We start from the raw sequence: 18,121 nt of genomic DNA on the forward strand, positions 1-18,121 counted from the left end.
CCCCTGCTCCCCCACCCCCCCGCCAAAGGGTCTTTAGGATTCACTGAGATGTTCCTGTGAAGTTCTGGCATACAGCTGGTCCCAAAGAAAAGAAGCCTCCTTTTTCTCCTCCTAGATCTTTCTTTGACAAACAGCAGCTGTCAGTGCTCCCCCGATATCTCAGGGAAGGAGCAGAAGTATGCAGTCACTTCCCACCCTAGCCCCACCCCAGCCCTTGCCAGGCATCACCCTTCCCACTGTGGCGCCAGAGAGCTTTGCCTCTGGTTTGGCTCCCTAGTCTAGTTGGAGGGACAGCCGTTGGCATCATTGAGCACCACCCCCAGCCAGACCAAACACTTCTAAACTCCCCCCCTTGGACAGTGACACTGGCTTTGCACAGGGCATCAGGAAGCTGGGATGGGATGGGGTAGGGAGGTAGTTAGGAGCCAGTAAGACAAAGGTAAAAAGCACTGCTTCATTCCTGTGTACTCATCAAGGAGCATTGGTTGAGGCCCCCTCCTGTGGGTACCTGGTGATGCCAACGGGCATCTGTGTCTGTCTACAAGGTGGTCTCCATTTGTATCAGGCCCAGGGTCCTCAGCTTCAGGCCTAGAGGTCCCCAACAGTGGGCAGCAGCTTCCTGCAGGAATACTATGGAAATCCCATAGAACCAGTGGATAGCCAGGCAGCAGTTTCAGCCATTTCCACCCCGCTGCTAGCTTCCAGGGACATCTGGGGGCTGCTGATTCCAGGGCTAAAGGGATTGGGACAGGAAGTTTTACTCAGCCCACTCAGGCCTGTGGCCAGATCTGTGCACCTCTTGCTTTCCACTCTGGGAAGAACACTGCTCCCTGGGCTCCATGCTGGGTGTAGACCCTGCTGGCGTGCCCACACTGTCAGGTCCCCAGCCCCTAACTCCTCCCTACTCTCGGGACCTTCAGGCGCCATTTTGCAGCCAGGGCTCCAGGCCCCAGTGTAATGTGCTCCCTGCTGTGTGGCCCAGCCCTATGGGGCAGTTCCCAATTTCCTCCTTCCCACATCTGCAGCCCCAGGTCGGGTGGTGAGGCACACCACTGCACCATTTGCGAACGTGTTCCACAAAGTGTCGTGTGCTGGTAATTGATTATTAGTAAGAAAATGCAGCTGACCTTCATGTGCTCAAGCCTAAGTCCTTGATAAGAAGAGGAATTGCCCTGTGTCTCCTACCTCCTATGTCTTCCCCTTTCCTTAGTGACATCCAGTGTGAAAAGAGAGGAGGGTCAAGTCTAATCCTATTGAAAAAGCCAACCTCAAGTCTCTCCATCCCTAGCTCCTATCCCCCTCTCTCCGTCACCTCTACCCTGGCCTGGAGTCAGTGACAGGGAGACTACAGCTGGAGGCACAGGAAACTGTGTGGGACCCAGGGAAGTCTAATCTGCCCCTTGGGCTCACAGCTGGGGTGCCAGTTGGTGGAGGGAAATGCAAGGGACACTGATTTGGAATCTGTACCATTACTGCACCACAAGGATAAGAAATCATCCATAAGTGTGGGGAGGAGTACATGAAAGGGAGCTGGGGCTCAAACCCATTCTCCCAACGAGACGCCTGAGGCAGAGTGCATAGAAATCAGTGCCCAGGACGACTCTGCCTTCTCGAAGCCAGACTGGTTTTCTTCCCATCTTCATTGGAGATTTTTCCTCTAATATTTTATTATGCAAGTGTCAAACACACAGCAAAGCTTGAGGATTGTACAGTGAACACCCAAATACCCACCATGTGGAGTCTCCATTTTACTGTACTCCTCTATCACATGGTTCTGTCCACCAGTCCATCTTAACCTGTTGATGCATTTCAGAGCTAGATGAAAACAGTACATTTCCTTATTGGGGTTTTTAATTATAAATGTAATACATGTACAGATAAATTTAAAAATACATAAAAACAGTTTGCTTTTAGTCTTCTTTCCTCCACCATTAAAGCATCTATCCTCCCAGGAGTTTTTGGCCTTACACAAACAGAGGCACATGTGTATTTCAGTATGGCAGGAATCTGGTGCTTTAGGAAATGGGATCGTACACATTTACTGATCCGCCACTTGCCACACTTGGAGTCTCAAGTGAGAGGTAGACTGATGATGTGCCATCTGCTTTTTCTGTTCTTGTCACCCTTTCAGGTGGGCCTGTGAGTTAGCTTGATGTTAGCCAAAAATGACCGCAGGTTGTTGTGGCCTGGAAGCTGAGAGTGACTTCTCTCACAGCTCATGTGTACAGAGACTTTATACTGAACTGGTCCTATCTTAGGCTTTTTCCTCAGCGTTCCTGCTAGGGAACTTGGGGGCACATTAGCCCTCTAGGCCGTGAAGAATCCTCATTTTCTGGGTCCCAGATGTTTTCCTTCCCACCAGAGTAATCAGGGAACACCCAGAAACAGCAGTGGAGGGGGCACCAAGTGGAGGATTTCAGACCTTGCATCACAAACTGCCAATTTAGGCAAGATGTTTGACTTTTCTGGCTTCTCCTGAAGGCAGATCCTCCTTTGCAAGATAGGAATAGCACATATGCCCTGCCTGGTGCATGAAATTGTGAGGCTCGATTGAACACACACACACACACACACACACACACACACACACAGTCTCAGTACCACTGGCAGTACTCAGGAACAACTGAAATCTGTTAGTAGTGAGGAACTGATCCTGCTTCAAGCTTTCCTTTCTTCACATCCATAACCCCACCATCTCAGATTTTTTCCTGTAGTTTAGGACCTTTTAGTTTTCTACCTTCTTGGATTCCAGTTGAATCTCTATCCCACATCTACCTCTATCATCCACATCTCTCCCCCTCAACCCCAGATCCAGGCTCCAGTGGACTCTTGGAGGTTCCCATCAGCATGTCCCAATGGAGACACCTGGTCGACACTCCCACCCAACTCTGAACTCACTTCTCATACCTGTCCTCCTCTTCCTGGGCCCCCTCTCATAGTGATGAACCCCTGCCACTTGTCCAGCTGCCTTGGTCAGCCCATGCCATTGCTCCCTCCTTGCCCCCTGCGGCTAATGCAAGCCCTGAATCCTTCCCTCCTGCATTGCTGTGTTGACCTGCAGAGTGGGCTCCACATCCCTGAGCTCTGCAGCCCATTCTCCAGTAGTCAACAGAGACTAGCTGTGATCAGAATGCGTCTCCAGGGCCCCTCGGTGAACCAGATGAAGCCCAGGTACCACGACAGAGCACAAATTCATCCTGGGGGACTTGGTCTCACCTCCCACTGTGGCCCCACATCTCAGCACATGCTATGGCAAGCCTCCTGCTGTTCCGTTTGAAATGCCCTTCCCTGAGCAGTTCCCACCCTGATAAAGGCATCAGTCATACCCTCATACCTGGGCTTCTATGCATAAGGCTTCCTAGAAATTCCCATGCTGTTCATTTCCATTTTTTTGTCAGTTTCCCCTGTGAGACTAGAACTTCAATCCTGATACCGTGGCTCATCCACTGTGTTGCCAGTGAAAATGTCCTAGAAATTAAATAAAGCGCTGCTGACTCAGCCATGGTGCTCTCCCATTCTGCTCTGGCTTTTCCAGCTGTGGCTGTGCTAAGGGCCTGGGGTGTGCAGTAGCTTCCTTCTATTCCTTTTTTGTGAGGCAGCTTTTTTTTCTTCTTTCTTAAATTGGGTTGTAGTAGCATTTAGGACCTTCACAATGTCATGCTGCTGCCATCTCTGTCTAGTTAACAAACATTTTCAAAAGAAAACCCCTCGCATGATTGTACTTTTATCTAAAGTATAGTACAGGGATGCCTGGGTGGCTCAGCGGTTGAGCACTTGCCTTCGACTCAGGGCATGATCCCGCAGTGCCGGGATTGAGTCCCACATCGGGCTTCCGGCATGGAGCCTGCTTCTCCCTCTGCCTGTGTCTCTGCCTCTGTGTGTGTCTGTCATGAATAAATAAATAAAATCTTTTTTAAAAAAAATCTGTCAGGAGGGTAGATCTCATCATAAGTGTTCTTACCACCAAAAAAAGGGGGAAAAGAAAACCCCTTTCCCATCACAGAGTCTCTCTCCATCCCTCCTGCCCCAGCCCAGCCCTACTTCTCGTCTGAATTGGCCTATGCTGCACACTTCAGATAATGGAGTCGTCCAGTAGATGACTGTGTGTCTGGCTTCCCTCACTTAGCATGATGTTTTCCAAGGCTGTCCACACTGCAGCCTGCCTTGGTGCTCCCATCCTTTTGCACAGCTGAGTGATACTCTGCTGTATGGGTAGATCACATCGGTTAATCCATTTAGGTGTTGGAGGCACTTGGGTTATTTCCACCTGTTGGCTGTTGTGAATGATGCTGCTATGGACATGCATGCCCGAGCAGTTGCTGGAGCTCCTGCCTCTTCCATTCCCTCTTGCCTCGCATCCCATCGCAGTGCCTTGCCAAACCCCATGCACCTGGTCCATGTGTGTGTTTGGGGGAATGTATTCAGGGAAACAGTTTGCCTCTGCTATGTGCCTGTTCGCTTTCAAGCCCTTTTCACCCTCCATCCCCTGGCCACGTATTTGGTAATTAATCCCATTTTGTCTTCAGATAATTACTGTGTGGTGTGCCTGTCTTGTCTCTGCACTAAGGGCCTTCAGACCAAGGTACCCCTTGGGTTCTATTTCGCTTACAGAGCCTTGCCCGCTTCAGGTGACCCACGCAGTCCTGACCTGCTTTGTGTCACCTGTCTGCTGGCAACTGACCCTCTCCTCTGTCCTCCCTTTGCAGATGATGTGCTGACAAAAGACGCAGGGGAGTGTGTGATCTGCCTGGAGGAACTGCTTCAGGGGGACACGATAGCCAGGCTGCCCTGCCTGTGCATTTATCACAAAAGGTACGAAAGGGCCGCCAGGGCCAGCTCAGCCCCATCTGAGATCCCAGAGGGCTCCTTCCCTGAGGTGGGCAAGAGAAAGGCAGACCCTCATCACTAGCCGTCCAGTCCTCTTTGCTTGTGGGATGACCTCTCCTCCTGCCAAGGGCTCAAAGATCAAAGGTGTGAAAATGCCAAGTGCAGGGCAAAGCAGGTGTTTGGATAGTGAGGGCTGACAAGGAGACCTGTGGAGCGCCACAGGTTGGAGGCACTCAGGATCCCACCTGCAAGGTTGATTCTCCATCCATCTCCCTGAGCCTTTTCTTCTTCCATGGGCCCCTCTGCTCCACAGCGTGAGGACCTCATCTGTGCCAGAGGAGCAACATGGAGGGGTGTGCAGGCTGCCCCTGCACCCTTGCCTTCTCCCCAGAGGGCCAGAGGCAGGAATAGCTGATACCTGTGCAGCCACGGCTCTAAAAGCTACTATAATTAGCAGGGCTGAGAGTCGTCCTCAGGCTCCAGTATGAGCCTTGTTCTTGTTTCCAGCTAGAAAGAAGACACCTCCTTACCCAAGATGGGAGGACACTCTGTGCCATCTGCTCTTGGCTTCTTGAGTCCCAGAGCTGCTTCTGACACACAGGCTTTTTCAAAGCCTGACTCACAGGCTACTGGCCATGAGGCAGTTGTGGTGCCTGGCACACAGATGTAGCTGGTGCACGAGAGGCTGGCTCTGGGAGAGAGGGTCTTGGCCTGGGCCCAGCACAGATTGCTCTAGTGCCCCAGGGAGGCACCACTCAGAACAAGAAGATGGAAATCTTTGGCTCTGGGGGAGAATTATGTAAATTATCAAAAATACCCAGATGTTGGCTTACAAATCAGAAAGCTATATTGGGGCAATCTCTGTTCCCTGTCTGGTTCAGATGGTCATTTCTATAAACACTAGAGACTAGGGTTTCACTGTCAGCCTCCTGTCTGGCCCTCCCCAGCAATGTCACTAAGCCAGAGAGGTGGTCCTGCCCTTCTCACCTTCTCCAAGAAAGGCTCCATGCCATCCACCACCCACAACTGACCAAGGCAGGTAGAGCTGGGTGGGGAGGGTGTCTCCTGAGAAGTCCCATCAGGGAGGAAGCCTCAGGGCTGCCCCTTTGATCAAAGAGGGGGCTCTCAAGACCCTAGAGCTTAGAGCAACAGTCAGCCTGCTGGGTCTCAGTTCCTGTCCTCTGTGTGTTTTAAGCCGGAGACACGGTGGGCTTACTGGCCTGCTCCACTGTCCTGCCCTCACCTTCTCCCTGCTAGCTGTTGCCACCCTCTGGGCTCCATGCAGGCAAGACCCTGGTCCCTCTCAAGGCCACAGTCCCTCCCACCCCCCGCAGCATCCAGATCCACCCAATCCTGTACCCACCATGCCAGGCTGATGCCTCAGGCTGAGCCAAGATCAGTCCTGGGGTTCTCCCTTCTTCCTGCTTCAAAAAGTGGGTGTCTGGGGACACAGTTGTTTAGCAAGATTTAGCAAACCTCTACTCAGAAGCCTGACCTGGGAGAGCGCCCCCTAAGGAATGGCCTGGTCAGCCGGTAACATGTCTCCCCTTGCCCACCTCCCTGCCTCAGTTGCATAGATTCGTGGTTTGAAGTGAACAGATCTTGTCCAGAACATCCCGCTGACTGACCCTGCTGGGCTCGCTTGCTGACTCCTCTCAAAGGTGAGCCCATGGTTGGGGGTGCTCCAGGCTCAAGGCCTGGAGTCAGGTCACTCTGGGGCCTGGAAGATAGGGGGCTCAGTTGTCCTTACACACCCCACCAAGAGGGGAGCATCTTATCAGTTAGTGGTTCTGTTGGGGGAGGGGATGTGACTCCCCGGGAAGGATAGGAAATACAAACTCACATGGTTATGAAGGAGAACCTGCTCAGCAGAATTAGATTAGTTGGGAACAGACCAGTATATTCCAGACATCTAAAATGAGTCTCTCCTAAAATGAGGTTCAGAAAGATCCCTTGGAATGTGCCAGGTAGGAGAAGCAGCAGCAGCATGAGCTCTGGGACCAGACACTGGGTTTGCACCCAGCTCTGCCTCGTGGTTGAGGAATAGCTCGAGCAAGTCCTGCCTCTCAGAGTCTCTGCTTCTTTTGGGACAGGGAGATAATCTCACACCCTATACCCATATGGACATCCCACTTATTAAACAAGACAGCTGTGGGATGGTCTGTTGTCCTCTGCAGTGCTCATCAGTGATCATTTCACTGCTGGTTCTTCCCGCCTGCAGGCCACCTGCCTCTCTCTCTCACACATGCACGCGTACACACACACCGCTTCCAGATGAATCACTGCAGCAGGCCAGCGCAACCTTCCACACCAAATATGCACACATGGTCCCCTATGTAACCATGTGGTCTGACTTTCTATCTCTTCCCCAGGGAACCCTGCTTTTTTGCTGACCATCCTGTCCTGTCCCCCATCCTACCTGTCCCTTGTGAGTGCTGGGCTGGCACTTTGTTTTTTTCTGGCAAACAAACAAAAACCCAGAGAAACTAAAACCCTGACTCCACCTCATTTCACAAAAGTTTTGGGGCCTCTTTTCTTTTCTCTCTCTCTCTCTTTCTCTTGTTTTTGTGTGTTTGTTTTGTTTTCCCTTGTTCTTCATTAGGTTTATTTTATTTATTCCAAGTAAACTCCCAGAACAGCTGATGATGTCAGACAAATCAGGGACATTTGCTCTTTTTACCTTCCCCTCAAAAACTGAGGACACGGGGAGAAGAAAAAGCAAGGGTGAGAGTGAGGCAGAGGGACTAGGCCGGCGCCAGAATGGGAGTCCAAATCCCGGCGTGACGTTTGGCTTCGGGCCCCAGCGCAGAACCACAGACACCCGGCCAGCCTCGGCGGGATGCACGCCGCTGGACTCGGCCACTACAGCGCGACTTACATGTTCCGGTCCACACAGGGACAGCCAGCCCCCGTTCCCAAGAGGAGGCATCGGACACGGGCAGAGCTGAGCTGGGGACGCCAGTGGGAACAGGGCACCCCTTCTGCACTGACTTCCAGAAAATGGTTCTCCCTTTCTCCCTGAGGACACCAAATTGGACGACAGCGAGTTTGAGAGAAGAATCAACTGCTATCCTTCCCCTCACCCCTCATCCCGAGAGGGAAAGGGCATTTACTTTTACACCTTTGAAAGGCGTTGTGGGTCTGTCTAAAGTGTTTACAAAAAAAAAATTATAAAAAAAAAGTCTAGTGTCGACTGGTGTTTTCCCTCGTGATGTTTACAGATTGCTGTCTGCTGCCCAGCTAGAACCCACTCGGTGATGGAGACGAGCAGGGCTACGCATTCTGCTGGCGCATGGTCTCCTCCTGCGCCTGGCGCCCTCCCATCAGCCCTCTATCACCAACTGCTCTGCCTTGGGTGGTTTGGTTTTTGTTTTGGGGTTTTTTGTTTTTGTTTTTGTTTTTTCGGTTATCTTCCCCCCTCCATTTTTTTGGCTTGGTTTTGCACTTTTCTCCCCTGGGACCCTGATAATGTAACTTCATTGCCAAAAAAAAAAAAAAAAAACACCCATCAAGGAGCTTCTCTTCTTTCCCTTTCCCTCTCCTCCTTCCCTCATGGTTCTGGTCGGTTCAGAGGATTTAACAATCACAAGTGTCCTGCAAAAATGCCGGAACATTTTTCTTAGACCCTTGTGGATTTTTTTTCCCCAGAAAAAACTTAAACAGACAAAAGACTTATTAAAGGAATATGTACAGTTATCCTTGTTTTCAGGCAGTCTGTTTGAGAACATTTTAGCCATCGATGTTCACACGTGGCATCAGCCCATGCAAGATAGGTTTCTGTATTTATATATTAAAATACAAAAAAAAAACCTTATAAAATGTTTAAAAAAATGTTCAAAGCTTGGGGGAAAAGCTTTCTTCATTAGTCAAGGTGTTTTGATATGGTATTAAAATGTCTAATAAAAGATGCACTGTGTGACTTTATTTTACTGAGGCATTGTTACACAATCAAGCAATGGAGGCTGAAGACCTGTCCCCCACTACCTCACCTACCTCCTTAGCCTTCCTCCAGGCTGCTATTTGGCACTACAGGAGTGTGAAGTGGTCCTTAGAACAGCCCTGCCTGAGCAGAGGGAACCTGGCAGGTCCCACCCGAGTCCACGAGGGCGACTGACCCTCCAAAGCATCGCGGAGTCAGTCTGCCGTCACCTGTGGAGCGGTTGGGACAGAACTCCTCAGGAAAGATCTCCAGGGGCAGAAGACCTTGTGGCTAGTGGCGGCTGCAAGGATGCGGCTTCTTCCAGGTATTGGCCCAGTCCCCGCCCTCCTCCTCAGCTCCCCATCCCACGTCCCGTCCTGCCCTGCCTGTTGCTCAGTCTGCATCTCAGTGCTGACTCATGGGCATGCTTCATTGAGGCCCAGAAGGAGGCCCTGCTTTGGGGCTGAGCCAGCTCAGAGCCCTTGAACTAGAACCAGCCACTCAGGGCTCACAAGAGTTGGCACACCTCGAGCTGGGCGGGAAGCTCAGAGCAGGGGTAGGACGCATGCCCGGCCTCTGTCCCCGTGCCAGACAGGCTCCTGGAGCAGCATTCCAGAGTCTCCTGCAGAGCCTGCAAAGGAAAGCTCTGGAGGGAGATGCCTCCAAGCTTCTCCAATCACACCCCTCCTCGAGCCTCTCATGTGCTGTTGCCTCTGAGGGCTCTAACTCCACCAGGTCCTGGCTCTGCCATCATCTTCTGTCACATGCTTCCTGAAGCACCTACTCTGTGCAAGGGCAGTGCAGGCCAGTAGACAAATGTGAACTAAGGGCCAGGCTTGCTAGGCATGTTCAGAGAACTGCTAAAGAATTTGTGGGTCTGAGCCTGGGTCTTAGTGTCAGATCCAACTGGCATGGGGACTCCCCGGGGACCATCCGTCCCCATGGCGGCGGCAAGAGCATGAGCTCTAAACTGCGTGTGGGTTCCTCTGGTAGAATGATGTGGGGGAGACAGCTTCATTCTGGATTTCAGATTCAATCGCATGTGAGTGGGGACAAAGCCGCCCAGCTCTGAGGTCACCGGGAGGGTCAGGGAGTCTGCCCGGAAGCCCCTGGCACATGCAGAGCAGGCTTCCTCATAGTTCTGTCATCGCAGAGAGCACTGTTCTATTCACAGCACCTCCTGCTTCTGCCTGGCAACTGTGTCTCCCTGTTCTAAATTTAATTCCTCTAGCAGAGCTGGCCCTGAAGATCTCCTTGCCTGACCCCTGGGCCTACAGGCAGAGGCCTTTATGACCACCTTGGCTTAGGCCCGGTGGCCCTGGCAGCACTCTGGGTGAGCCAAGTGGTCGTGACCTGGGGGCGGTGGGGGGCAGGCTGGAGCCCACGCTGGGTGCTGGGTGCGCTGGGCGCTATTCCAGGCTCCTGGGGCTGGTGCCTATCCCCACCCCCAGCGACTTCCACTCCCACCCAGCACACGGCAGCCCTCTGCTGGCTGCAGCGTCCTCGGAATCCACCCGGGTTGCCGGTTCCTCAGGTGAGGGTGGTCAGGGTTTGTCCAGGCTTCCCAGGTAGGACTGGTCTGTCGTTCATGTGCCATCCAGGCAGCTCTCCCAAGCTCTATCTTTCTGGGAGGGGAGGGAACCGGCAGGAACTGCAAGGTGGCTTCCATCCCCTCCCTCCACTAAGGACCCAGGACACTTTGGGGGCTTCCTGGGCAGAAGCACCTCACTGAGACCATTCACCTAGCAGCCATTTCACAGTGTTGAGGTTTTTCTAACATTGTTCGGCTTAGGAGATAGATGCTAAATTCTATAGGTAAATGGTGTCAAGAAATGTGTAACTCAATTCCAGATGGTTCCCCAGAAAGTACACACACAAAGCAAATAAGGCAAAAATAGTCACTTGAATCTTCAGGGGCTGGTATTTCAGTGAACAGTGTGCTCGTTCTTTCAGCTCATCAAAGAAGAGTCATCCCCAGTAAGGGAGAACCCTCCATTGCAGACTTCTCCCCTGGGCTCGGGGGCAAGGCAATCCACGTGGAGGAAGGGTGTGAGTGAGCTGTGTGTCCAGATATATGAGGCTAACACTAGATCGGGTGGGGGGGTGGCTTGGGGAGAGCCATGAGGCTTGCCCCCACACCACCGCTTGGCACAGAGACTGCTCTCACACAGCACAGGGGTAGAAATGTACTAAAGGGGCAAACTGGGCTCAGTCCAGGAGTAGCTTCCAAGAACCAAGTTTGGCTGAGGAGTCCCAGAAGGCAGCCTCTGCCCAGGGCCTGGAAGGCTGATGGGGAGAGGCAGGGAGGGGTCCAGGGGGTGGAGGCAGCAAAGGAGCTCAACAGTGGCTTGTAAGGGTGAGGTGAGATGGGAAGGTCCCACCGGCCTCCCTGCTTTGATCAGGCCAAGGCCACGGGGCAAGGGAGACAAGCCCACATGATAGGCTCCTGGGATGGAGTTTAAATGAGAGTTTCCGGGACCCTGAGCCTCCCCCACCCCAACCTTGGGAAGGTGGAAGGGAGGGAGGTGTCCCTGGGCAGAGCGCTACAGGCCCCGTCGGAGGTTGAGTCCTGAGCAGATCCTATGGCGTCGGGCGCCCTCTCGTGGGCTTCGGAACAACTGACCAGTGTGCAGGACAAGTGGTGGGGCCAGAGATCCTAAGGGTCGGTAGGCCCAGGGGAGGGCAGATTCTGACTTTGAGGGTAAAAAGCTAGTAATATAATCCATCACACCAGGGAGAAGTAGAATACAAGGAGAAAATCTTCACTTCAAACTGGCAACAGCCACTTGAACATGTTCAGAATGCTCTTAGGCCCAGGCCAGGCTCAGTTGGGTAGTCTGTCATGAGGGATGTGGGCTATGGTAAAGGCCTCGGGCACTGGGATTTTCACCAGCAGATGGGACAGGGACCCTGTCCCTGAAAGCCACTTTCTGTAGCCTAAGCCATACTGGGCCCCTCCCGGGCAGGGGAGGAGGGATGAGAGACAAGGACAAAGGACAGAGAACGTGACGGAGGTGGGGAGGGCAGGCACAGCAGGCCATTCAGTTACTGTCTGCTCACCTCCAGGCTGCTGCAAATGGGGTTCTGGTTTATTTCAGGGGCACAAGGAGACCCTCACCAGGAAAGGCATGTTCCTGTCACCAGGCAGGTGGAGTAGGGCTAAGGGAGCTGAGTCTCTGAGGCCTTGCCTCCCTCCCCCCGCCCCCAGCTCCCCGGCAGCAGGGAGGACCAGACCAAGGGGAAGGCAGGTAAGGAGCCCAGCAGTTCTGAGCCAAGGCAGAACTGTCCTGTGACAAGAAGGAAGGTTCTAGAACAGGAGGTTCCACTGTCTGGAGCTTGTGGGCCAAGTCCTGAGAGCCCCTCACAGCACCTTGCCTGGGTTCATGAGGCCTTGGGGATCCAGCATGGCCTTCAGCTGCCGCATGGTCTCCATGCCCACAGCACCCACCTCCTCCTGGAGTAGCTGCTGCTTGCCCAGCCCAATGCCATGTTCCCCGGTGCACGTGCCATGGAGTGCCAGTGCCCGCCTGGGCGGCAGTGAAGAGATCCTCAGCAGGGTGGTCCTCCCCACCCCCCACCCCACTCCCTGCCAAGGGCCCTGCTCTTACCTGCCCAGCTGTTCTCCAAAGGCCATGACCCTGCGGACCTCCTCGGTGTCCTCTGGGTCCACCAGCAGGATGCAGTGGAAATTGCCGTCGCCCACGTGTCCAACGATGGTTCCTGGGAGCCCAGAGGACAGAGCTGCTGCCCCAGCCCTGCTGTCCTCCACTTCCCCTCCCCTCCCGCGTTTGGGGGTATGCAGACCTGTGAGTCCCGAGGCCTTCAGGTCCTCCTTGGTTTGCACCAGGATCTCCGGCAGCCGGGAGATGGGCACACACACGTCGGTGGAATAGCCCTAGGTGGGAGCAGGTCTGTGAGGCTGTCCCTGCTCGCCCCGTCGCCAGCCGGAGGTAAGAGGTCATTGTGGTCAAGGCTAAGAGCAGCTCAGAGGAGGCCTGGCCTCACCCACAGAAACTAGCTGCTCTGCTCTGGGCCTGTTGCCCCTGGACAACCGGACAAATGGCGGGAGGGTGAGTTCCCAGCCCTGCCCGCAGAGGCCCTCCCAGCTCCCACCTTGCAGGGACCCCGGCGGCCCCCTAGCTGCCCAGAGCCCAGTCAGCCTGACCCCTCCCACCTCATCATCTCCCTCGGGCCACCTCCGCGTTCACAGCCCCTAGGAGCGTGCCCGGGCCCCGCTCAGGGCCGGCGCCCCTCCTGAGGGTTCCGCAGACAACCACCTTCCCGCTTAGTGCCTGGGAAGAGCTGGGCAGGGCAGTGCTGCCCGGTGGGTCTCCGCCTGCTGCTCCAGACAGCGGGGGGGGGGGGGGGGGGGGACTGGGGGGGGCTGGGGGGCCACCTCCGGCTCAGCCCGACTCACCTTGCAGCCGGGCCGCAGGGCCAGGGCCGCGTACCAGGCGCTGTGCCGTGCGGCCCACAGGCGGCGGCGCTCCTCAGCCTCCTTGGCCCAGGAGAAGAGGGAGGCTCCGTTGTGCCCGGCAATCTCCTCTGCAGGGGAGCAGGGTTTGTGGACACGGGGCCTCACTCGGCCAGCCTGCGCCCCCCACCCCATGGCACCCCAGCACACCTGCCCGCTGTATCTGCTCGGCCAGCGCCTGCTCGGAACCGTGGAACTCGAGGAAGAGGGTGGGCGCCACGGGGCAGTTCAGCTGGCTGTGCCTGTTGCAGGCATCCATCATGACCTCATCCAGAAACTCTGGGGCCAAGGAGAAGGCCGGGGAGGGGAGGCCCAGACTTCAAAGGCTGCCTCTTCCGGGGGGCCCACCTAGACTGCCCAGCCCCCAGCTCACCGATGCGGGCCACGGGCACTGCAGCTTGAAGGATGTGAACGGTGGTGTCTACAGCTGCCTGGACACTGGGAAACGCACAGGTGGCGGCCACCGTGGCCTCAGGGACAGGGTGCAGGCGCAGGGTGGCAGCTGTGATGAGTCCTAGTGTCCCCTCAGAACCCACAAAGAGCCCCGTGAGGTTGTAGCCAGCAGCGCTCTTCCTGGACCCCGGGGACACAGAAGGTAGGTAAGTGCCCAGCCATGAGACGATGGGTTTCTGGCCATAAGCCTGAGCTGGAAGCCCAGCATGGTCCCCCAGGCCCCCGCCAGGCGGGGACTTGGCCGGCCTGACATCGAGGCAGGTGTTTCCTTGCATAGCCCAAACTGGCCTGGTGCGGGAAGAACCCCAAACCTCAATGCCTCAGCCCCCTCAGAAGCCTGAGGAGGCCTCAGTTCCTGGGGGTGGAGGGTGCTCACCGGAAGTGACGGCCTAGGCCTGCGGTGTGAAGCAGCCGGCCGCCAGGCAGCACCACCTCCAGATTCAGCACGTTGTCACGCATTGTGCCATAGCGCACAGCATTGGTGCCCGAGGCCCCGGTGGCCACCATGCCACAGAGAGAGGCATCTGCTCCTGGGTCTGGAGGGCAGAGTGCAGGCAGAAGGCAGCCTGGGGCAAGTGCCCAGAGATACAGGGGTCCCCTCAAGCCCCCAAAACAGCCCTGCCACCTGGGAGCCCTCAGGGCCCCAGAGAAGGGCCTGAAGTTCTAGCCTACCCACAGGAAACCAGAGGCCACTGTCCCGCAGGTAGGTGTTGAGAGCTTTGCGGGTGACGCCTGGCTCCACCACCACAGAGAAATCTTCTGGATTCAGCTTCAGGATTCGGTCCATATGGGTCAGGTTGATGCAGACACCACCCTGACAGGAAGGGCGGCAAGTTGCTGATTGACCTCCGTCTTTCCAGGGCCAGGCCACATTCCATAGGACCCCATCTAGGGACTGACCTGGTGGCCACTCTGGAGCCCCCAGGCGGCAGGTAAGGCAGGGTGGAGGCAGCCACAAATGTGACACATGGGAGGGGGCCAGAGCCCAGGCAGGACAGTGGGGGGATGCGGGGGAGGGGGGCGCTGCATACCTGCACTGCACAGACGCCACCTTCAAGCCCCGTGCCAGTGCCAAATGGGATGATGGGCAATCCTTGGCTGTAGCACAGGGCTGCCAGCCGGCTGACCTGTTCCACATTCTGGGGCCACACCACAACGTCTGGAGGTTGGCACCTAGAACCAGATCCTCAGCAATTTCTGGGAGCATGGCACCCTCTAGTCCTGCTCTTGTCTAAGGAGCCCCAAGATATCACAGGGCCTGAGGCTACACGACGGGGGAGGGATGGATGTGCAGGAGAGGTAGAGAATGCCAGAGCCCCCCTAAAACAGATGGGTGGGGGAGAAGACAGTCCAGGACTCTTACTCCCAGCAGCCCAGCCCCCCTGGCTCTGATGGGGGAGGGCCCCCACACCTGTGCATGGACTCATCGTGTCCGTGCTGCTCTCGGTGGGCGGCAGCCGTGGACACGTGAGAGCTCCCCACAACTGCCTTCAGAGCCTCCACAAAGCCTTTGCTGAGCTCACCCTGCAAAGGAAAAACACACTGCCAGTCACTCGGAGGCACCTGTGGCAGGTCCCGGAGTGGGGCAGGGAATGCAGGCACCTCTGTCCTCCCTGCCCCCCACTGACAGCACCGGAGGGCCAGCGCAGCCAGGCCTCGCCACTGGGCCCACTGGAAGCAAACCCACTCTACAAGAATGCCCCTTTCCAAACAGAGCCATCGAAGTCAGTGTTTCACTTGGGAAAACACACCACGTGGGTAAAAATAGGAACCAGATTCACTCTACAAAAAAGGAACATCCCAGGGTTCCATAACATAGTGGATGTTAAGTCCACAGTCAAGCCCTGCCTTAGTGGCTTGAAAGGTTACTTATCTCTGCATTTCCTCCAACACTGTCCCAGGGACACCAGGGAACACTGAGCTAGAGATAAAGGAAGGACGGGAAGGAAAAGCTCTGTTGCCAGTCAACTGAGGTGCACCCCATCCCCACCATCCTTACCTCCCGGGCATTGTTTCAAAATGTGTCTGTACATTTGGGATCTCCAAAGAGGGCGCCCTGGAGCCCACAAGCTTTTGATTTTACACCCCCCAGCGCCATTTGTAGGCAGCGGGGTGGGTGGGGGGCCTAGGCCGCCCATCTCACTCAACAACACCCTCCCCTCCTCCCCCCCCCCCCCCCCCCCCGCTTGGCATGGAGTGAGCCCCGTGATCCTCTGCTCAAGGTCACAGGGCACTGGTACAGCAAGAGCCTGCTGGAAACTTGGCATCTGACCCCCCACCCTCCAGTGGGCCCCCCCCACCTACCTGCGCCCCCCTGGAGCAGTAGCCCCTCCGGGGGAACAGCCCCAAAGTTGCAGCAGCCCGGAGCAGACTGGCCATCTCTCGGCAACAGCCAGAAGGCCACTGAGGCAGGTGGCCAAGTGGCCGCACCAGTGAATTGACTGGGAGGAGGGTGGGGAGGGCGGGATTGCTTAAGGTCGCACGGCCTTAAGGTGGCCCCACCAGACCTTGCGGAGTCAAGCAGGGCAGCAGGCACGCGTCAGTACTTCTGCAGGAGAGGTGAGGCTCACCGCACACACAGGGAAACAGCATAGCAGCCTCTCGCTGCTTAACGCCCCGTGCTCTGTGGTGACTTCCCTTGGTCTTTCAAAAGAAGGCAGGCTCCACGCCATGGCCTTAAAGGTCCTGCTGGTTCCTGCTGTCCTCTCCACCTACCCCACGTCTTTCCAGTCTCCTCTTTATCCTCTAAGTTCCCATTTCCCTTTGGGTTCCTGTATCCCCTGAGCTCCAGGTCAGTTTAGGGCCTTGGCGCACACCCTTCCTCTCTCTTATCCTGCAAGTGTCAGCTTGTCTCACAGAAGAGACTGAGAGCAGGACTCTGAGGTGGACCGTGCATGGAGGGCAGCCCCGGTGGCGCAGCAGTTTAGCGCCGCCTGCAGCCCAGGGCGTGATCCTGGAGACCCTGGATCGAGTCGCACGCACGTCAGGCTCTCTGTATGATGCCTGCTTCTCCCTCTGCCTTTGTCTCTGCCTCTCTCTCTCTGTCTCTATGAATAAATAAATAAAATCTAAAAAAAAAAAAGGAAAGTGCATGGAGGCAACTTCGGGATGGGATGGAATAGGGTGGTGAGGCAAGCCAGGAAACTCCCTGGAAGAGGAGAGCTAAGGATGTGCAGTAGTTCACCAGCTCTGTGAAGAAGACGACAGCGGTCCCTTCATCTCCACCCTCCGGTTGGGTGGATTTCAGATCCATCCTGCAGTGATGTGGCTGCCGCTCTTGAAACTCTTCCAAGCTCCGTTTTCCCTCCACAGCATATTTGGAGAAGCATGTTGCTAACATTACTAAGATAAAGCTATTCCCAGCTTTGTTTTTCTTCTCAATTGAATCACGAATACAAACTCCTACTTGGGTCCTTCTCCCCAACCACATTTGAATGAATTCACATTTCCATTCTCAGTGTGATGCTTAACTGGCTTGTCTCAAAAAAAAAAAAAAAAGTCTCTTTCACAGTTGGTTAGTTCAAATCAACATCCAGTGAAAGTCCACACAATGCATTTGGTTAACATGTCTCATAAATCTCTTTTCATCTCTAGCAGTTTCCCTCCCCCCACCTCACTTTTTTCTATGCTATTTGTTAAAGAAACTGGGTCACTTGTTCTGCAGAATTTTCCACATTCTGTATTTGGATGATTGCATCCATGTGGTATTGTTTAATATCTTCCTGTGGTCTCTGTATTTCATGTAATTTGTTAGATCAAGATGTGGCGCTGTCCAGTACAACTTTCTGTACTAATGGAAGTGTTCTATATCTATGCTTCCATTAGCCACATGTAGCTAATGGTACTGGAGGTATCTATGTTTGGAAGAGAGATGCCAGGGAGCATTTGTGGCAAACCCTAAAAGAAGAACCACAATGTAAATCCCTAAGGTTGGGGAGCAGGGTCGTGACATTTGTAACAGAGACTCTATACCATTCAGATAAGTGCCCCTGGCCCACTACTAGGTCCTGATTACAATGGTGAGTGTGCCCAAAAAGACCCACTCACTAAGGCTGATTGGGCTACTGCCATCGCTGAGTGTTCACCCTACTGCATCATTGAATCCCCCACATAGTACCATTCCTCAGGGAGACCAGCCAGCCACTTGGTCACAAGTCAATTACATTAGACCTCTTCCACTCTGAAAGGGAAGAAGTTTGAAATCAACAAAACACATATTATGTGTATGGATTTGCCTCTCCTGCCTCCATGGCCTCAGCCAGCCCTACTGTCTAAAGGCTCACAGAGTATTTGATCCACTAACATAGTATACCACATAACATCACCTCAGGCCGAACAACCCACTTTTTTTTTTGAGGGGGGGGGTCAGGTCAGCGGCTACTGACCTTATAGAGCAATGGTCTTTGTAAGGTACAACTAAGGCACCAACTTGGAGATGCATCTACTCA

At 54.6% G+C, this 18,121-nt stretch overlaps 2 protein-coding genes across 8 annotated transcripts in view; one reads left to right on the forward strand and one right to left on the reverse strand.

Moving 5' to 3' along the window:
* ZNRF1 (zinc and ring finger 1) overlaps window positions 1–8,751 on the forward strand; it is a 104,311-nt gene extending 95,560 nt beyond the window's left edge. The window contains exons 3-5 of one of the 3 annotated variants that reach the window (XM_077890549.1): window positions 4,707–4,812; window positions 6,397–6,488; window positions 7,451–8,751. In XM_077890549.1, coding sequence (XP_077746675.1) covers window positions 4,707–4,812; window positions 6,397–6,454 — 164 coding nt within the window. In that variant the 3' untranslated portion in view covers window positions 6,455–6,488; window positions 7,451–8,751. Of the gene's footprint in view, window positions 1–4,706; window positions 4,813–6,396; window positions 6,489–7,429 lie in introns of all 3 variants that reach the window. The other 2 variants (XM_077890539.1, XM_077890536.1) reach the window with 2 other exon arrangements.
* LDHD (lactate dehydrogenase D) lies at window positions 1,834–16,136 on the reverse strand. Of its 5 annotated transcripts, none has more exons than XM_077890498.1 (12): window positions 15,978–16,133; window positions 15,547–15,594; window positions 15,085–15,197; window positions 14,705–14,846; window positions 14,346–14,487; window positions 14,050–14,209; window positions 13,594–13,793; window positions 13,371–13,499; window positions 13,164–13,291; window positions 12,551–12,641; window positions 12,355–12,466; window positions 1,834–3,884 (listed from the first exon to the last, which is right to left on the reverse strand). In XM_077890498.1, exons 1-12 carry the CDS (start codon window positions 16,050–16,052, stop codon window positions 3,725–3,727), a joined length of 1,500 nt encoding a protein of 499 aa, XP_077746624.1. In that variant the 5' UTR covers window positions 16,053–16,133; the 3' UTR covers window positions 1,834–3,724. The 5 variants fall into 5 exon arrangements, with proteins under 5 accessions (XP_077746624.1, XP_077746629.1, XP_077746623.1 ...); XM_077890503.1 differs by lacking the exon at window positions 1,834–3,884 and adding an exon at window positions 10,631–12,273 and having other exon boundaries at window positions 13,371–13,462; window positions 13,569–13,793; window positions 15,978–16,132; XM_077890497.1 differs by lacking the exon at window positions 1,834–3,884 and adding an exon at window positions 10,631–12,273 and having other exon boundaries at window positions 15,978–16,130.
* Between the last annotated feature and the right edge of the window lie 1,985 nt (window positions 16,137–18,121).

The sequence above is a fragment of the Canis aureus genome, chromosome 3 (genome assembly GCF_053574225.1).
Source record: "Canis aureus isolate CA01 chromosome 3, VMU_Caureus_v.1.0, whole genome shotgun sequence".
NCBI lineage: Eukaryota > Metazoa > Chordata > Mammalia > Carnivora > Canidae > Canis > Canis aureus.

Bases quoted from the DNA above. Each gene is read 5' to 3' on its own strand.
- LDHD (XM_077890497.1), bottom strand. From the start codon at position 16,052: ATGGCCAGTCTGCTCCGGGCTGCTGCAACTTTGGGGCTGTTCCCCCGG. The intron at 13,500-13,593 runs GTGAGCTGGGGG...CCTTGGCCCCAG, and splicing joins AGTGCCCGTGGCCCGCATCG to AGTTTCTGGATGAGGTCATG. The intron at 13,292-13,370 runs GTGTGCTGGGGT...GCTCCCCTGCAG, and splicing joins CGAGCAGATACAGCGGGCAG to AGGAGATTGCCGGGCACAAC.